At 34.2% G+C, this 18,427-nt stretch overlaps 3 protein-coding genes and 1 pseudogene across 3 annotated transcripts; 2 read left to right on the forward strand and 2 right to left on the reverse strand.

Annotated features, from left to right (window-relative positions):
* The first annotated feature begins 52 nt into the window (after positions 1-52).
* LOC107261234 lies at positions 53-973 on the forward strand (annotated as a pseudogene).
* A 345-nt stretch (positions 974-1,318) lies between these two features.
* On the reverse strand, positions 1,319-5,025 carry LOC8288516. The gene is made up of 5 exons (XM_015719065.3): positions 4,605-5,025; positions 4,281-4,395; positions 3,576-4,184; positions 3,281-3,464; positions 1,319-1,724 (listed from the first exon to the last, which is right to left on the reverse strand). The coding sequence occupies exons 1-5, from the start codon at positions 4,679-4,681 to the stop codon at positions 1,699-1,701; spliced, it is 1,011 nt and encodes a 336-aa protein (XP_015574551.1). The 5' UTR covers positions 4,682-5,025; the 3' UTR covers positions 1,319-1,698.
* Positions 5,026-9,672: 4,647 nt separating this feature from the next.
* LOC8288515 (protein arginine N-methyltransferase 2) lies at positions 9,673-11,555 on the forward strand. The gene is made up of 3 exons (XM_002510074.4): positions 9,673-10,037; positions 10,123-10,518; positions 11,106-11,555. The coding sequence occupies exons 1-3, from the start codon at positions 9,761-9,763 to the stop codon at positions 11,417-11,419; spliced, it is 987 nt and encodes a 328-aa protein (XP_002510120.2). The 5' UTR covers positions 9,673-9,760; the 3' UTR covers positions 11,420-11,555.
* Positions 11,556-12,409: 854 nt separating this feature from the next.
* Positions 12,410-15,685, reverse strand: LOC8288514 (subtilisin-like protease SBT1.7). Its single transcript, XM_002510073.4, has one exon. The coding sequence runs from the start codon at positions 15,014-15,016 to the stop codon at positions 12,707-12,709; it is 2,310 nt and encodes a 769-aa protein (XP_002510119.2). The 5' UTR covers positions 15,017-15,685; the 3' UTR covers positions 12,410-12,706.
* Between the last annotated feature and the right edge of the window lie 2,742 nt (positions 15,686-18,427).

Below are 18,427 nucleotides of genomic sequence, written 5' to 3' on the forward strand. Positions count from 1 at the left end.
TTTATGATTAGGTAGCTCTGTACTGCACGTGACCACCATCCTCTCCGAGTAACCCTCTAAGGTGGTAGTTCCCGCGAAGCTACCAAAGGTTCAACTCATTCAATCCCGCTTATATAAATTTGGTGCCGTGATCCTCGTATGCATACCAGTTTTCACTCTCTCACAGGTTGCCCAGCACAAATCCAAGAAAAATTGCTGGCTTATTATCGATGGCAGAGCAAGTCTCCCTCTCCTCCCCTCTTCTTTCAGCTCATTCTTATTTTATTTTATCTTTTTTTTTGGGGGGTTAAACAAAAATTCAGCTGGTGTCTAGAGAAAGTTCATGCTTACTAAGCGCAGCACATCCCATACTTAGCTATGCATTAGAATTTAGACATTATTTGTTAGATGCTAGTGACATGGATCAAACCTTTGAATACGAGGATTAGACCATTCTTGGGGTAAGCTTATTTTTATTATAATACTTTTATATTGGATACAAAAATTGCTTTTGTTTTGACAGGTACTTAACGTAACAAAATTCTTGGAAGAGCACCCAGGTGGAGAAGTGCTGATTGAGTCGGCAGGAAAGGACGCAAAAAAGGAGTTCAAGGATATTGGACACGGCGAAGCTGCCGAGAACATGCTTCTTAAGTACCTGGTGGTTGTTATAGCAGGTAACTCTTTCAAAGAGGGACATACCAACGATGCTTCTATGAAGGAGTCTTCTAAGCAAATTGGAGATGAGTGCCTTTGATATCGAGGATGATGGCATGCCCGAGTATGCAGCTTTTGTCGAGTTCTTTGTGCCCCTTTTGGTTGCTGGTTCTTACTTCACTTGCAAATACCTTACAAATATTGTCAATTAGATGTACTTGACCAGTGATGGATTATATACCACCATTTGTTTTATCAGCACCCTGTTTATAGCTCTGCGTCGCTGATGTATTAGAACCATGTTCTGCTTGTTGAATGAAGTTTGCAAATTTCATTAGCTTCTCTTGGTTTTTCTCTTTTCTGCTTTTTGGCAGAGGCTATTGAAAAATTACAAACCCAAAATAATCAGCTTGCTGGGCTTAGGCCACTAAAACTCACCCACAATCTAATGCCAAAAGCAAACACTCCAATAATCACAGACGCATCAGACGACATTAGCTTCGAAGCTGGCCTGGTAATTCGAAACATCGGAGATGAATGTAGAGCTTTTAATTTCAAATTCAAACGGAACGAATTGTAAGGCCCAACTTCCTATCAATGATAAATATACTAACCAGGAACTTGGAAGCCACAGAAAGCCAAGTCTCCGGGGAAAAGAAAAAAGAGAAAAAAAACAAAGATCAACAGAAGCAGATATACAGTTGTACAAAGATGGCTACAAGAGAAAAGATGGCATTACAGGATCCGATGACATAAAAGAATCATTCTTGGCCGACATTCTCTGCCTCTCTTGGCTCTTAGAATTATACACATATATTGCCCCTCATCAGAGAAATCAAAATTTGAAGGGAGGAAAAGTGAGAATTGGTAGGCAACGAGGGACAAAAAGGTTAGAAAGGCAAAGATTATGTGCCGAACATGATAATGCATGCCTACAAACCTTAGCAGCTCAATTGCCAACAAGCCGAGCAAATCTCCTTCAGATCCTGCTACCAGAATACCTCTGTTGCCATCACATATTGCCACTGACCATTGAATGCTGGATGGCGGTTCCGTAGATCCTTACAATGCACGCAATACAAATAACACTGCAGAGCGAACCCACAAAAATCAGCATCAATGAACATGACAATAAATTTCTAATTTTATTACTTGTCCAATCCTTCATACAAAGGGTTTTCCTCAAACAAATGTATGTAATCCCTTCTTTAGTTTTCTAGGAATCTTCCATGGTCTAATAAGCCAAAAGACTGGATAAATATCAAATGTAAAAATAAAAGAAGTAATCACTATTCACTAAATAACTGCAGAATACAAATACACATGTAAATCTTTTTATGATTGTTTTATTCACATTAAACAGTTCTTCGCGAAAAGTTTGTAGTTGCTACTAGTAACTGGAATGTCTTTATTGGTTTCTTGACTTTTATTAATTGATTTTGCTATAAATTACTTTCAGTAATCTGACCCTTAAGCAAAGAAAAGATATGTTGCATCTAGCTTCTCAGTAATCAATCCAAGTTGCAAAAGAGGACAACAACATGAATAACTGGTCATGCATACAGATATGATAAAATTCATCGATTACACAGATCTGATATTATATTCAACCATCTTTCCTGGATGCTTATAGGCAATATGTGATAACTTTCTTGACCAAGGTAAAAATAGTCACTTAACATTTCACTTAGTATGCCATTTTTACCTGAAATGTGATAGATGTGACATTAAAACAATATCACTTCAAATTCATTCATATCTTGTTTACCAAACTTGAAAGTAACAATTATTATGATCAGTCTTAGTCAAGTGTATTTGAAGCAATAGTGAGTAGTGAGTGCTTAGAAAGCATCATGATAATGTAAATCATGATTTATTTCAAAACAAAGAATAAATTCAAAGCGATCTAATAATGCTCGGTTGGTGACAGGCTGACATTAGTTTATTAATTCTGCAAGCAAATTGAAATACCACAACGAATTATAAGGCAGAGCTTTTAAGTCAATAGAGAAGGTCAACGACTATATGGTGCAAGTCCTAGCCTCTATATAAACTACACATTATAACTTAAGTAAAATGAAATAAGCTGTAGTTCAGCAACAAATCATATAAATATCAACTAATGATTTAAGAGAACTGGAAAAAGAGCAACAGAAAAGATGAGTTTCCTCACTGGAGTTACTCTAAACATGTAGAATGAGGGGATATGGTTCCACAGAGCAAACAGGAACCATCATTTTAGCTGTTAAATGCATGTCCAGGTGCCCAAGTACTTGGCATATTCGCTCTCCATCTTGGCCTATGTATTCTAGCCCAATCACTAGCAGCACCACCAAATCATTAAAAGCAAAGATGCATTATATACATCTTACACTTGCTAATCATGGAGCATTTGTGGGCAACATAAGATTTTAAGGATATATGCCATCGCCTCTTCTCGTTTCAATTATTCCAAACGTAGTTGAGACTTCGAACTACCAAGGTGATCACTTCCTAAGTCAATGATAACATTTCATGCATCGCCACTAAGTTAATATTTGATAGGATTGCTAGAAATGCTACTCCTACAACGAACACTCAACACATGAAGGAAAATAATCTAATGAAAAAAGAATGTAGATATCACTGAATCTCATTCTCTCACCAATTAAGCAAAGGAGAAGAACAGTCCAAATAACCACTTGAACAGGTCGACCATATTGCATTTGATACTGAGACCGCTGAAGCAATCTCTGTGTAACTCCGTACCACCCATAAAGTTGCTTATCATAACATTCATCGCAGCCATCCAGACAGCTCTTACTCTTCTCATAACAAGCATGGATGCCCTGAAGTACCAAAAAGAAGAGAGACTTGTAACATTTTAGCAGCTAATGAGAAAAACAATAAGCAAAGTCCAAATAGCAGATTCAAGTAATGGACAAGTCAGAAAATCTCACCTTGGTCATCTGTGAAGATCGCAATGGTGCAGCATCAGAATCTTGATTAACATCCATCGCCTTCCATTTCCTAACACCATTCTTTGGCCACTTGAATTTTGGTGCATATTCCATGGAACTTAAGAATCCTGAGAAGCTAGGTACCTTTCGTGGGGGTTGTAGGGGCTGCACATTACAACCATCTAAAGGACAGTTAACTTCAGCAATTGCAATCTTCCAAGCACCGATGTCAGCACTAGCACTGGCTGTCCTCCTATGCCCGTGAGGCTTCTCGACAACATGGTCTGAGCTCTTCAAACAATCAGCAGTCATTTCATTATTCATCCCTTGTTGTTTCTTGTCATCTCTGCTATGCTTTATCAGATTAGTACTGTCTCCAAATTCTGATGAACCAGACAAAAACAATGCAAGCTCATTACATTCGCCTTCATCCAATCGCACCCAAGGCAATGGTGAATTGCCTTCAGGAAGCGAGCATTCCTGTAAGGAATATTCAATTTTCAAAATTTGGTCCTCAATTGCAATAATAAAATCGCGATGTCTATCTCTTGCATCCTCAGTAGAGCTTTTGATGTAACTAGAGCTGACAGCCCTTTGAAACTCATCTAGCTGCATTATCCATTCAGAAACCAAATTAAGTATCACCGTGCTTGCAACAAGACTATTAAAAATATATTAATTTTTTTAGTAAAATGCATATTCCACCTGCCATTTGGTGGTGCCAAGGGCAGTCCGCAGGTCACGACGGAGTTCATCAGAGTTCCACATACTTGACTCTTGTTTCTTTGAGTGCATCCATGTTCTATACGCCGATTCCATCCTTCAAATACAATACACAGATATTGTAAAATGAAGTACCAAAATAAAATGATGTCATTTAACAAACATTACAAAATAGGTAATTGTTCCATTTTGTCATTTAAGAAACATTATAAAAGAAATCCAAGTTTCACATTTCCTGAACCAAAAAGTAAAAAAGAAAAAAAAAAAAAAAACAGCAATAAGAATAATCAAGAAAGAGAAGGATACCTGTTGGCCGATTCTTGAACTTCCTCCGCCGCAGAAAAGAAGGGATCCTTCTCCCAGCGATCAAAACTCGAAGCCATTTAAATAAATTAAATAAATCTTCACCGAATTAATTACAAAGAAACTAAATAATGTATCTTAAATCTGATGATAACCTTTGTTAAAAGATTTGTAACTGAAAGTGCAGATGAAAAGAAGAACCTAAGATTGTTGTAATCTAAAATGAGAAGGAGAAGGGGAGGGGGAGCTTTTTTTGGGAATTTCTAATTAGATTTAGATAAAATAATAAAATCCGGGAGAAAGTATAGCGCGTGACGCGTGTGATTTAATAATGTCAAGAAGAAGGGATCACAGCAGCCAGATGATGTTAATAAATTAACAAGCTTCTTTCGTCAACGGAGATTATCTCAGTTGTCGCGTGCCTATGGCATGGAGTGAGACGCTGAATATTTATATTGTCACGTGCTCTAGAACGACGGCGTATATACGCGGATATGGTTTAAGCGAGTCAAGAAAACCAAAATCAGAAATGCAGTCAAAGGTCAAAAATAGTGTCCGTTTAAATGGAGTCCAAGTAGATTGGTCGACAGACAGTGCCCTATCATTCCCATGATATTAATGAAGGTAATAACAATTACAAACAAAATACTGTTTTATCGTTTACTTCTTCGCTGCACCCACATTCTTGTATATTTTAAATTCGACTGTTCCATTTCCCTCTTTTAATTTATAAATTACTTCTTCTATCCATTAGATAGCTACCCTTTCGTCATTCTAATATAAATTATAATCTTTTGTTGCAGGACATATATGTAAATTAAGCTTTTCTTGATAAATAAAATTACATAAATTATATTTGTTCCAAATCTAAAATGTGGAGTAATTTAAAAAAAAAAATTCACTAAATACTTAGATTGGAATTTATATTGATGCCTTTCTTATAAATTTATGTGAGCATATATCAATGACCGTGAAGCACTTAAAACTATAATTTATAAGTTGTACTTGTTATCTTCTAATTGAGAGATTGTGGGAATCAAAATGAATTCTAATCAATTATGAGTTTCTTGAATTTAATGCTATATTATTTCCAAATTTAATTAGGTGCCAATGTATATATTTATTAATTTTTAAAATCTAAAAGCTTTTTGACATATGTGTTTAAATTTTTAATACGTAGAATTTTTATTTTGATAAATATATTATTTTTGACACGTAAAATTTAAATTTATATGTAATTCTATTAATTTATTAATTAATAAATTAAATTCATAATTAAATACTGACTCTAATATTAAAAAATAGTATAATAATATATTTTAATATTATATTAACTAATAACTAGTTTCCTAATCGGATAATGATACTAATTCTATTCCAAAAACTGTAGATGAATTATATTTTAATATTATAACTAATAAATTAGTTTTTAATTGGATAATAATTCTAATTCTAGAAAAATAATATTTTTAGTATTATATTCAATAATAAATTAATTATTTAATTATATAATATTACAAATAGTAATATCAATTATAGTATTAAGTTATATAATACTAAAATTAATTAATAAAAATTTTTAAAATAATTTTTATATAATTGTACTAATAAAATTTTAAAATTTTAAAAATTAAAATAATAAAATAGTAATTTTGTTATTATCTTTTAAAAGATTATAAATTAATATTTAAATTTTTTATTAAATTGTATCTATTAATTTAATTTTATAATCGAAATAATAATAATGATCATGCAATACACGAGTAAACTACTAATTAAATTAAACATTAAAGGTGACAATTAAATTTTACAAATAAACTTGAAATTGTTGTTGAACCGAAATGAAGAGTACTAGAAAGTTTGTGTTTGACAAATGGAAGCAACAAAAAGATAGGAAATTTTAGGTTAAGCTAATTGCTATAGAGAACTAAGTTGCCAAGGTTATGGTTCGCTGTTGTTGTAGAGTTTAATTAGACCTAGCACGAGCCTAACACAGATCTTGAACCGTTGATTTATAGTTCATTCAAAGATTAAATTGTGAACCACTTTTCTCATAAAAAGTTTGATTTACAATTAAGGGATAAATACTCCTGAATTGATTTACAGTTTTAGTTTATTATAATTCTGTATATGGTTTAGTTTCTGTTTAATTCTAGTTCATAAATTAAAAACTAAAGATTATAAAATTTATTTTTTAGAACATATTTAAATTTGTAACCTTTCATTTCCATGATATATATATAGCATTTGTTATAATAATTATATCTTTCATAAAAATTAAAAATCATAATTTTATTTAGTTGGTTCTTTAATATGGATCAAATTTAAAATATAATTTTATGAGAAATTAAGATACAAATCAATTGAATTAAGATTTAATATTATTGTATTTTTTTGAAACCACCGCCCATAGTGTATATTAATTTTTTTTATATGAGTGAATCACTTAAATATAATATTAAATTTATAAATTTGAAAATTTGATTTTCATTAAATTAATATATTTATTTTCTCAAAAATTTAATGGGTCAAAAACCTCAGTTCAAATTTAAAGCAAGTTTTAAGTTTTGTTTGAAAAAAAAAAATTGAAACGTTAAATTTGTGTAGGTAAAATAACCGTTATATTTAAATACGTTTTAAATTACCATTTTAATCATACTTGATGAATTTCTAAACTCTCTTGATAGTTTGCTTAAATCTCTAAGGAAAACCATAAGAATTAAATTGAATATCAATAAATAATTAAAAATAAGTAAGCTGAAAGGTTTATATTTAAATTACTGAAAATTTATATAGACAACTCATGCTTGAAATAAAATATAAAAGAATATTTGTAAAAAGTTTGTGTTGGAGGATTTTGAGTTTTGCAGTATCGTTGTTGGTTGTTAAATATTTTGTAGGGATCCTCAAGTTTCACTTTTTTTGAGATATGCTTTCCGTGTGACAGTCTAGCCTAGAGAAGCAGTCCGATGAGGGCGGGAAGTAAACGTCGGGGTAAGGATAGGATGTATGGACAAAAAGCAACTTCTAGGATGGTGAATGAATCAAATGCACATAGAAATGGACGGGAAATGGTTGATAACATATACGTAAAGAGTTTGAACTAATCATATAAGATGCCTTTTTGGTTTTTAGCTGTGGAGTTGTAGGAACTCCAAAATTAAACATGTTTGGTTCGATGAAATTTCAAGATAGGTGACTTCTTGAAAAGTTCTCGAATTCGTCAAAGGGATAAAACCATGAGGTCAGTGGGGGTTAAAAACGAATAATATCTCATATGGATCTAGGTGAGGACGAACCAGGTGGAAATTGGTGGGTATGTCACAGCTTAGCCTAGAGAAGCAATTCGATAAGAGCGGGAAGTGAACGCTAGGACAAGGATAGGATGCCTGGACATGGAGTGGCTTCTGGCAAGCTTCTAGGATGACAGTACTCTAAGGTACGGGGATACATCAGTACTCTAAGGTACGATAGTACATGAATGAATCAAATTGCATATCAAAATGGGGCGGGAATGGTTGATAGCATATATGTAAATAGTTAGAACTAATTGCATGAGGCGCCTTTTGATTGTTTGCTGTGGAGTTATAGAAACTCCAAAGTTAAACGTGTTTGATTAAAGAAAATTTCAAGATGGGTGACCTCTTGATAACCGTGAGACAGTGAGAGCCAAATCAAATAATATCTTATGTGATATGGTTCTGGATCGTTACACCCTACTTGTAAAAATAACTGCTGAGTTCCATTATCTTATTTACTTGTAAAGTTAAGATACAAAGTGGAGATAATTGTCCATTATTTTTTCCACCATTTCTTCACGTGATAACTTCAATAACTATTTATTTTAATTATTAATCAATTAATAAATTAATTAATTAATAACTTACCGTCTTAAACTTTTATTACTATTTGTACTCACGTAGTAAATTCAACAACCACTTGCTTTAATTATTAATTAATTACTAACTTACTGTTCCTAAGCTTTTATTACTATTCGTACTAGGTTTAGGCGAGTCCGGATAACTTCAATAAAAATTGAACCTCAATCAGTCGTTTTTATTGAAATTTTGTGTTGGTTTGAGTTTAATTAATATAATTTCAGTCTAATTTAAAATTTCCTTTCACCCAGTCTAATTTAAGTATTTAATTAACCTTTTTATATACTATGACTTTTTTACATGTATATTTCTCAGCCCGTAGCCATTATAAATGCATTCGTGCAGTTCCTTTTTTTTTCCACAATGATTGTCAATATTTATACTCATTTTAAGACCATATTTGAGTTTCGCATTAGTATTAGGCATTATCAAAGTCGAAATTAATTGGAACTCGTAATTTAACTCGAGTATTTGATATAGTTTAAATATAAATTTAAATTTGAATAAAATCTTAAATTTTTATTTTTATTTTTTTATTTATAATTTTTAGTAAGAACTAATAAGCTTAACTGATTTTATAAAAAAATATCAACATTCAAATTTCTAAACTTTAAAATAAAGATTCAAAATACAACTTGAATCGGATTAAAAATTATTTTAGACATTGATATAAGTTTAATTACTGAAATTTTTGGAGGCTTAAGTAATATTCTAATTATTTAAAAAAAGATTGTAATGAAATTTACCTTTTATTTGAAAGAAGGAAAATTAGAGGATAAGAAAGAAGAAGTTTTAGTTTTTGATATTTAAAAATAGGTGGAAAATAAAGGGAAAAAATAACACTTGTTTTCTCTTAGATATTTACTCTCCCAAAATATAGACAAAGTGGAGAAAGAAATTTAAATTCTAAAACTAAGAATTTAAAAGATATTTTAATATTTATACCTTTTCTTTTCTCTACGTACTTTTAACCTGCCAAACAAAACAAAAGGTAAAGTTATGTTTATTTCCCTTTTCATTCATATTTATCTTTTTTTTAATCTTTCTTATCTAACAATTTTATAAAAGAAAAGGTTAATGAGGTAATAGAAATGTAATTATTTTTTTTAATCTATTTTTCTACCTTTTCAAAAGGAAATTACTGTAACCGAAATGTAATTTACATGAGTTTTGTGGGCGAGAAGTGTAATTAAGTCCAACTTCTCAAATCGATCTTTACACTGACGAATAGTACAGTAGGGAGGGTTTCACCGTGCAAATTCCAGCGGAGGAAGCGCAGTCATGGACGACAACGACAAACTCCTCTGCGAGGCATCAAAAAGCGGTGGGATAGACAAAGTCAAATCTCTCATAAACTCAGGAGCCGATGTTTCCTACTTTGACAGCGATGGCTTCACTCCACTCATGCACGCTGCCAAGCTCGGCCACTCCGCTGTTGTCAAGTCCCTTCTGGAGGCCGGTGCTCCCTGGAACGCACTTTCTCCTTCAAATCTCTCCGCCGGCGACTTAGCGATGGAGGAAGGTCACCAAGAAGCCTTCGAAATCCTCCTCAGTGCCGGTACTCTCATAAATAATCTCTCATTTCCTTACGTTATTTCTCCATTGGCAATAGTAACTGTAAACTTGATACTAAATTGCTGCAGGAATTCAATCTGAGTTAATACTGGGAACAATTGCTAGGAAAGAAAATGAAAATGGCGATTCTGATAGGGATTATTTGGAAGACAGGGTTAATTTCAGCGAGGATAAGCTGATGGATGCGGATAGCAAAGCTGTTATGATGGCTTGGGAGAAACCACTAATGGAGGCACATGCTAAGGCTGTTTGCTCTGCAGGTGGTCACGTGTTAAATATTGGATTTGGAATGGGTCTAGTTGATACTGCCATTCAGCAGTATAGTCCAGCTACTCACACAATTGTTGAGGCGCATCCAGAGGTTTATGAACGTATGATCCGTGATGGTTGGGGTGAGAAAGATAATGTTAAGATCGTATTTGGTCGGTGGCAAGATGTTCTTTCTCAACTTGGAACTTATGATGGTAATTCAATTTTATTTCGAAAGATATGTCAGCTTGCAGATATGCATTTTGTGTATGTGAATTTAGGCAACATTATATGTATTTAATGGGAAGAAATGCATGCTTAATCAGTTAATGTGCCCGTGGCATTTGCTGCAAAATCACTACTTCCCGAGATTGTTTACACAAGTGCTAGTGCTACTAATCCCATATTTGAGTATGGGAAAAAGAAGTTGGCACATTGTTAAATTTCACTCTCTGTTAAAACACATTTACCTTTTGGTCATTTTTTATATAGGGATAGTAACATGATGAGCCTTTGAAATTGTGCAGTGCAAGTGGATTCATTTCTGGTGATGAATTGAGTTTCCAACTTCTGGTGTTATTTTTATCTTCCTAACCAGCTTCTTAGAATTTTTTCTCTTGGAATGCTTGGCCCTGAAATATTGTTGTAACGCCTTGACTTTCCTTATTAAAATAAAGGCAACGAGTTTACAAATTTAAATTGGCTTTTGCTTTTGTTTCTTGACTGAAAAATGAGTATGATCTAGTAAAATTTATTATCTGGCTTGCCTACTTATGATCCAAATAGTGGCAAATTCTTTCAGGTATTTTCTTTGACACTTATGGAGAGTATTACGAGGATCTGAGAGAATTCCATCAACATCTTCCTGTATTGTTGAAACCTGGAGGAATTTACTCATTCTTCAATGGACTTTGCGGAGGTAATGCATTCTTCCATGTTGTTTACTGTAATCTAGTTTCTCTAGAACTCGAGAATTTGGGCTACTCTACCCAGTTGATTCCCTTGCCTGTTAAGGATTGTTTGGCAGAAGAAGTTTGGGAAGGTGTGAGACACAAGTATTGGCAGCTTGATACATATTACCTTCCTGTTTGTCAGTCTATACAAGATTCTGAATGATGTTCTAATTCTTGCCCATCAATTTTCTCCTTTCTTAAACATTAGTGATGCTATTGATAATATTGGGCTGTTGAATTACTGAAACTTGTGTTGAACACCATCCAATGAATTTGGATAGGTAGTTTGCTTATTGCTACATCTGAGGATCGTTAAATGCTATTGGATGTCACTAGTTGCGAGCCTAAGGTAATGGTGGTATTGACACTTGACACTGAAGAGTGAACTTGAGCACACCCTGTTCGCCATGAATTGGAGCTGATTTCATGAATTATGTTTAATATTGCAAGCCTTCTTGGAGTTAGGCCAAAGCTTTCTATATCCCTAATGTCACGTCTACTAAAAGCTAAAATGACAGACTTGTTGATTTTTTACCCTGCTGAAACAAACGAGAAACTCCTTCACTTTTTATATGTGGCAACCATTATCTAAGCAGCCACGAGGCAACAAAGAACCCATTTCAGGAGCTGGCTTTCTTGATGGATATTTCCTCGTGAAGTTATATTTATATTTCATTTGATCCACTACCCATATGGGAATAGATTGTCATAGAGATACTAGCCTTCTTTAGATCCTTTAACTTGATCCTTCATGAGATGGAAAAGGAAAAAGAAAAAAACAGATTCAATCCATTCAAAGACTGAGCTTCCCTGGTGGTGAAACAAATCTTTGTTTGTATGCGCATGCCCAACTTCCAACACTGTGTTGTAAATGATAAGCACAACAGTTCAAATAAAGAAATAAAAGTTAATAAGGAGTACCACATAGACCAGACCACAAAACCAGATCTCCATGATTAATACCAAGTCCTCTATCTCAAAAAAAACAAAAACAAACAAAACAAAATGCAACAGAGAAGTAAATGCTTCATTGCAATGATATCCTTATAAAACTAGTATTAACAATTCATGTAACTGTATTGGCTATACAACCACTACATTCCTTCTAATGATTTAGATGATTCGAAGCCATAAAGAAACAGAGAGTATATGGTGAAGACATAAGGGGTACAAGCCTTGATTTAAGAAGCATGAGATATGATTACAAATCCACTTTTAAGTTCAAATACAATTTGTGCCTGGTTTTCTGTACAGTTATTTTTTTCCCTCCTTTTTCTTTGACCTATGATCATCTGAGAGAGAAATTACAAGCACAACGGCTGGCTTTTGCTTCAGCAGTTGCTGGAACATTGGGAATCTGGAACGGGAAAGTAGAAGACATTCATTATACATAAATTCAGGCACTCCATGTCCTGTAAATAATATTAACCCATCCAACTTTTTTGGAGATTTATGTCCAGCTGAAAGCTATTGGGCTGCCAACCACATGTTTTCCACTCGACCATTCCAGACGAGCAAAGTTGGTTGTACCAGATGGCAGAGAAGTAGCAGAGAATGTTACCGTGTAAATCTTTTTCTCATATTGTTCGCTGAAACTGAGTGATTCTGGCTCAACTGAGATCTTCACTGATGGAGTCTCTGAAGACACTGAAACCTTATATGTTGCAGGAGTCCCCACATTAGTCAAAGTTCTGGTGTACTTCACAGTGCTTGTTACGCCAGCACCACCTCCTTTTCCTGAAGCAGTTTCAAGGGGAACAGAGAAAGATGGGTAATTGAGATCACCCAGACTGTATTTCTTAGCTGGGTCGCAGGTGAAATCTCTGTTTATGACAGCCTTTATTTGGGCGGCACTGTAGTTTAATGCACAGAGGAAGCCTAGGTAGTCTTCTACTGTGGCATCGTATACAAGGCCAGGATCAAGGGCCGCTAGTGGATTTACATGTCCAGCACCATAATCAAATGGTGTTGCTGGTTGCCCCGTAGAAACGTCCAGTATGGTTTTCCCGCTTTTGTATGCTGTATAGGCTGTGGTCATGAGGGCAGACCTAATGGCTGCTGGGCTCCAATCTTGGTGAGCAGCTTTGATGAATGCGGCTAACCCACTGACATGCGGACAGGACATCGATGTACCAGAAATGATATTGAAGCTCACCCGCCTGGTGTCATCTGTTAGCCCTGTTGGACCAGCTGCACCAGTCCAACCAGCTAGTATATTGACTCCTGGAGCTATGATGTCCGGTTTGAGTATCTCTGGGGTAACCAGATTGGGGCCTCTAGAACTGAATGCTGCTACAACTGGTGAAGGTTCAACTCCTATGTGTGTGCCTCCAAATGCAATAGTGGCTGTTGGCTTAAGATCAGAGAAGGCATATCTTTTTATAACATCAGCACTAGTTTGGCCCACAGCAGCTGTTGGCAGGAGATGTGCATCTGCAACTAACTCGTCTCCATACAACTCTGTGTTCGCTAAAATCATACCTATCCCACCAGCATTTTTCACCTCCAAACCCTTTTGCACCCTACTGTTTCCCCCTCGATCACAAATCACAATCTTTCCAGCAACTTTTGTAGGAATCAGAGTACCTGACATACAAAGAGAACCACTTGTCGCATTACTTGCATTACCAGCAGAAACCAGTGGCACCAATGAATCAGATAATGGCTTTCCACTGTAAAGCGAAGCGCCTGAGAAGTTCTTCCCATTTCCAAGCCTTACATAAGCTGGAAAATCTCTGTCCAAGGTTCCAGCGCCTACAGTGGTTATCCAAGGAGCAATATTGGACAAACTGCCCTGACTTGGTCCACCATTTCCTGCAGAACATGAAACCAAAATTCCTTGTGCTGTTGCTGTGAAAGCTCCAATTGCAACAATATCTCTGTAATAATCTGAAAGTCCTCCGCCAATTGACATGGATATGACATTCACGCCATCTTCAACTGCCTTATCCATGGCTGCTACAATATCAGAGCCAAAACACCCACCAAGCCAGCACACCTTGTAAGCTGCTACACGAGCTTGTGTGGCCATCCCACGTGCTATCCCAGTAGCGAAACCAAATAGGCTAGCTCCTGAGACAGCTGACCCAGCTGCTGTAGTTGAAGTGTGAGTTCCATGGCCATCGTCATCTCTGGGGGACCTTGATTCCACTGTCTCATCAACAGGTCCAAATGCTGCTTCATACCCTTTTGAGAAGAATCTTGCTCCAATCAGTTTCCGGTTACAGCTTGATGAATTGAAGTTCTTGCCTGTCTCACACTCGCCTTTCCAGGTACGCGGAATGGGGCCAAGACCTGTGTCGTCAAAGCTTTTTGCTTCTGGCCAGACACCAGTGTCTAGCACTCCAACAACCACCTCGCTAACTGAATCAGATGTAGGGAAGAAAGCTTCACTCTTTCCTAATCCAAGAAACTCGGGAGTTCGAGTTGTATGCAGCTCGTATATCATTTCAGGCAATACGGAGATAATTCCTTCTTGTTTTTCAAGTAATTCAGCTTCTTCAGATGTGAGCCTCGTGGAAAAGCCATGGATTACGTTGTTGTAATCATACAGCATGTCAGCAGATTCTGATACTGATTTTAAAGAGGAATCATACCATTGGAGGTGATCATCGAAACTTGCTGGCATATAGGATTTGTCCATGTGAATTATGTAAGTGTTCTTGGATTGCGAGCTCTTTACTCCTGCTATCACATGCATGTAACAAAAGCACAGAAGTGCTGCCACCAAAAGTTGAAGCCTGAAACTCAATAGCTTCATCCTCACACGCTGCTTTTGCCCAAACTCAGTTGCAGGTTATGAATCACTTGTGATAATATTTAAATTTGAAGAAAAATAAATGCAGAGAGAACAGAAAGTAAGGTTTATATAGCACTAAGAAAGATTCTCTTGGCTTTTAGCCGACTGATGGAATTCTAATATGATGCTGATTATGTAGGTCACACTGGGCACCAGATGGAGATATTATATTATGCATAATGACACCAGGTTTGACTCGAATGGATCCTTGCACACTGCAAGTCCAAAAGGGAAATAGAGGATGCTGTATAATTAGCTGTTTTTGATAGATGCAATTATTACTTTTAGGTTCCTCAAAATACATTATAGTTTTCACAAAATAAAAACTTCAGAAAAAAGAAAAAAATTATTGTTGTCAGAACAGAACTTCCACGAGTAAAAGCACTAGGATTCAAATAAATATATATGGCGGGTGTTTAAAGAAAAGAAAAAGATGAGGTGGCTGCTTCAGAATGAGGCTGATAATGAATGCAGTACACATTATCTCAGTTCTATTTTACTGCATACTGGCTGTAATGATACTCTTCGTGACCAAGTAAAGCACCATTGACATTGAGTAGTGATTCCAATGCGTGTGTCGCCGTGCAAGAAATTATAATTTAAGTGATTTAGTACCACGGATGAAAGAACAAAGTTCTTGTAATCACACGTGCATACATCCATGTCTGAATTTAGAGGTTGAGGATGTGAAGAAATCTTTGTTAGTGGATGAATAAGATAGAGCTCAATGGGTGGGCAAGGACTTGCCAAATATCCCATTTTAGATACTTTAAACTTTACATGTCATTTTTCCATATTTTACGAGCTATTGCTCTTAGTTTTCTCGTACCTTTCATGTTTTTATGCCATTTTATGCATCTTTTGCTCACCCAATCAACATGACATTATTGTTGCTGCTTTTATTAGGCAGTTCGCAGGCACCTCTTTCAACTTTGCTACTTCCCTTTCTTTACTTTATTCAGAGGGTAAATTTTTTTTTTTTTTTTTTTTTACTTTATTAAGAAGATGAATGTCTTAGAAAAATTGTATTGGAAAAGCCCCTTAGCTTCTTCGGTTTAATTAATAGTCACATTGACTTAACAGGATTCCAACAAAAATTCCAAATTTGTGAATTTTTTTGAAATTCTGAAGACTCGAGCTTATTTGATTTTCAGTGGTGTAAAACATATAAAATTATGTTTTTTAGGAAAGTAATATTATATGTTATCTCTCCTTAGTTGGTGAATTTATAATGATATTCTTTTTTTCTTCCTTTACCTACCAAACAAATAATCATCTGCTAAGGTGTAGTGGGAAGACCACTAAATCTAATCATCCGACTCACAAGGATGGCAAAAATGTTAAGGCCATGATTCTTTCCAATTACTTTAGTAATAAGCAATTATCAGTTGGGAATTATAAATAGTGGTGGTGGTGGTGATGATGGAGACTGTGTTAGATGATAAGAGTAGTGACCCATTAATGCCAAAGCACAAATGTGAAATAAGTAATTATAGAAACATAGTGCAGCAGGGGAGTAAAAGAGATTAATAGGTTGTGTTAAAATGGAAAAAAGGCAAATAAGAAAGAGGGCTTTGGGTGATTAGATAATCGAATAATTGAAACGTATAATCATAAGCATATATCAGAGGTGGATATGGCTGTTCCACACAACTCTTGCTTTACATCTTTGAGCAAATTAGCTGGAATGCACCCCACCACCAATAATTGTTTTTTATGCCTTATAGTTAATATATTTTCCACTGATAATATATTCATAAAGTAATTGATATAATAAGCTTGGGTTTTGTCATCTCATGTATATGCAATCAAATGTCAAAAGTTGTGTTATTAGTTTACTAGCCCATAGCTACCTATCTTTCTTCTATTTATGTAGGGAATTGGGAGTGAGTTCCCAATTTTTTTTTTTTAATTCTTTTATAAATTTAGATGAAGTGAAACAATTCTATATAATCGAATTTATATGGAATTAATTATAACTAAATTAAATTCTAACAGAATAAATAGAATTTTTAAATAAATTTCACTTAGTAAGTCAAAATATTACATAACACTAAAATATCTCTTCTAATCTTATTATTTCTATTTTACACTCCCTCTTATGTATTTTTTTCAAACAAAATTAAATTTTAGTGAATTTCAAACAAACATTTAGTTAATAAATCTAAATTATCGACTAAAAGAAAAAGAAAACATTACTCTCTTTTTTTTTATATAAGTAATATTTGAAATTGATTGACAAAGAATCAATTTTGTTTAAATCCAAGGCAACAAGAATGGCAAGAAAAAAAAAAATTAATTATGATATAATGTTTTGAACAACAAGCTTTTATACTTTTGCATGTGATTAGAGAAAGAGTAGATGCTAAATACCTTTTTGATAGAGATCTATTTTAAAATGTAACTCATAATATTGTTTCTTTTAACAAAAAAAGAAGCTAAGAAAAATTTGAAAAGGAAAGAAAAGAAAAGAAGAGATTTCGAAAACCATATGTGAGTTTTCGGTGAGTTAAATTTTAAAACTTTTAAGGATTTAAAAAGTTATATTTTTGCATTTAATTACAATAATCTCTGAAAATTATATCTCTTTCATTCATTCATTAATAAATAAAAGACAGACAAGTATAATTATAAATATAATCTAAAAATACACGTAAATAAATTTTATTTAAATAGTGATAGTTTTTTCTAATATTTTTGAATTGTATTATAATTTAAAATTCTAAAAGCTCCATTTAAAAATTATTTGATGTTACTAATCGTCCCAGGTCTTTAAATCAATCCAATTGAAAGATTCTCACCATAATCATTATCACAACCAAAAGTACTTCCAGAATAACTACAAAATTTCATGAAATTGGATTATACATTAGGAAAAACCTAATAAAATTCATTAAAAAGAAACTAACAGCAACAGATCTAAAATTCCCATATTTATTTTTGTTAAAAGGAAAGGAGAAAGAGCCAGGACGATAGCCAAATCATAGAAAGAAATTTGTGGAAAGGAAGGAAGGAAGGACAGAGATGGAGGAACGTGAACATTGGACCATGTTGCAATGAAGATACTTCTTTTTCATGTTGGTTTCTTATCAATTTCAGTAGTCTATTAATTCAAGTTGGCCAACTCTAAAACAAAAAGGAAAAAAGGAAAGAAAAGAAAAGAATGGTCGGCCATAATTCTTAAGAATGAATAAAAAGATTCCCAATAATCAGTGTAATTGAGTTATGGAATCAAATCTGTCATGGGCCGATTGATAATTATGTTTGTATATGCCTGTTTCCTGTATAATTTCCATCATTCCATGTTTACACTCATCTACTTTGGTGGCTCTGTACATATAATATTGATTGCATTTTTATTCATGTTAATGC

The sequence above is a fragment of the Ricinus communis genome, chromosome 2 (genome assembly GCF_019578655.1).
Source record: "Ricinus communis isolate WT05 ecotype wild-type chromosome 2, ASM1957865v1, whole genome shotgun sequence".
In the NCBI taxonomy this organism is placed as follows: domain Eukaryota; kingdom Viridiplantae; phylum Streptophyta; class Magnoliopsida; order Malpighiales; family Euphorbiaceae; genus Ricinus; species Ricinus communis.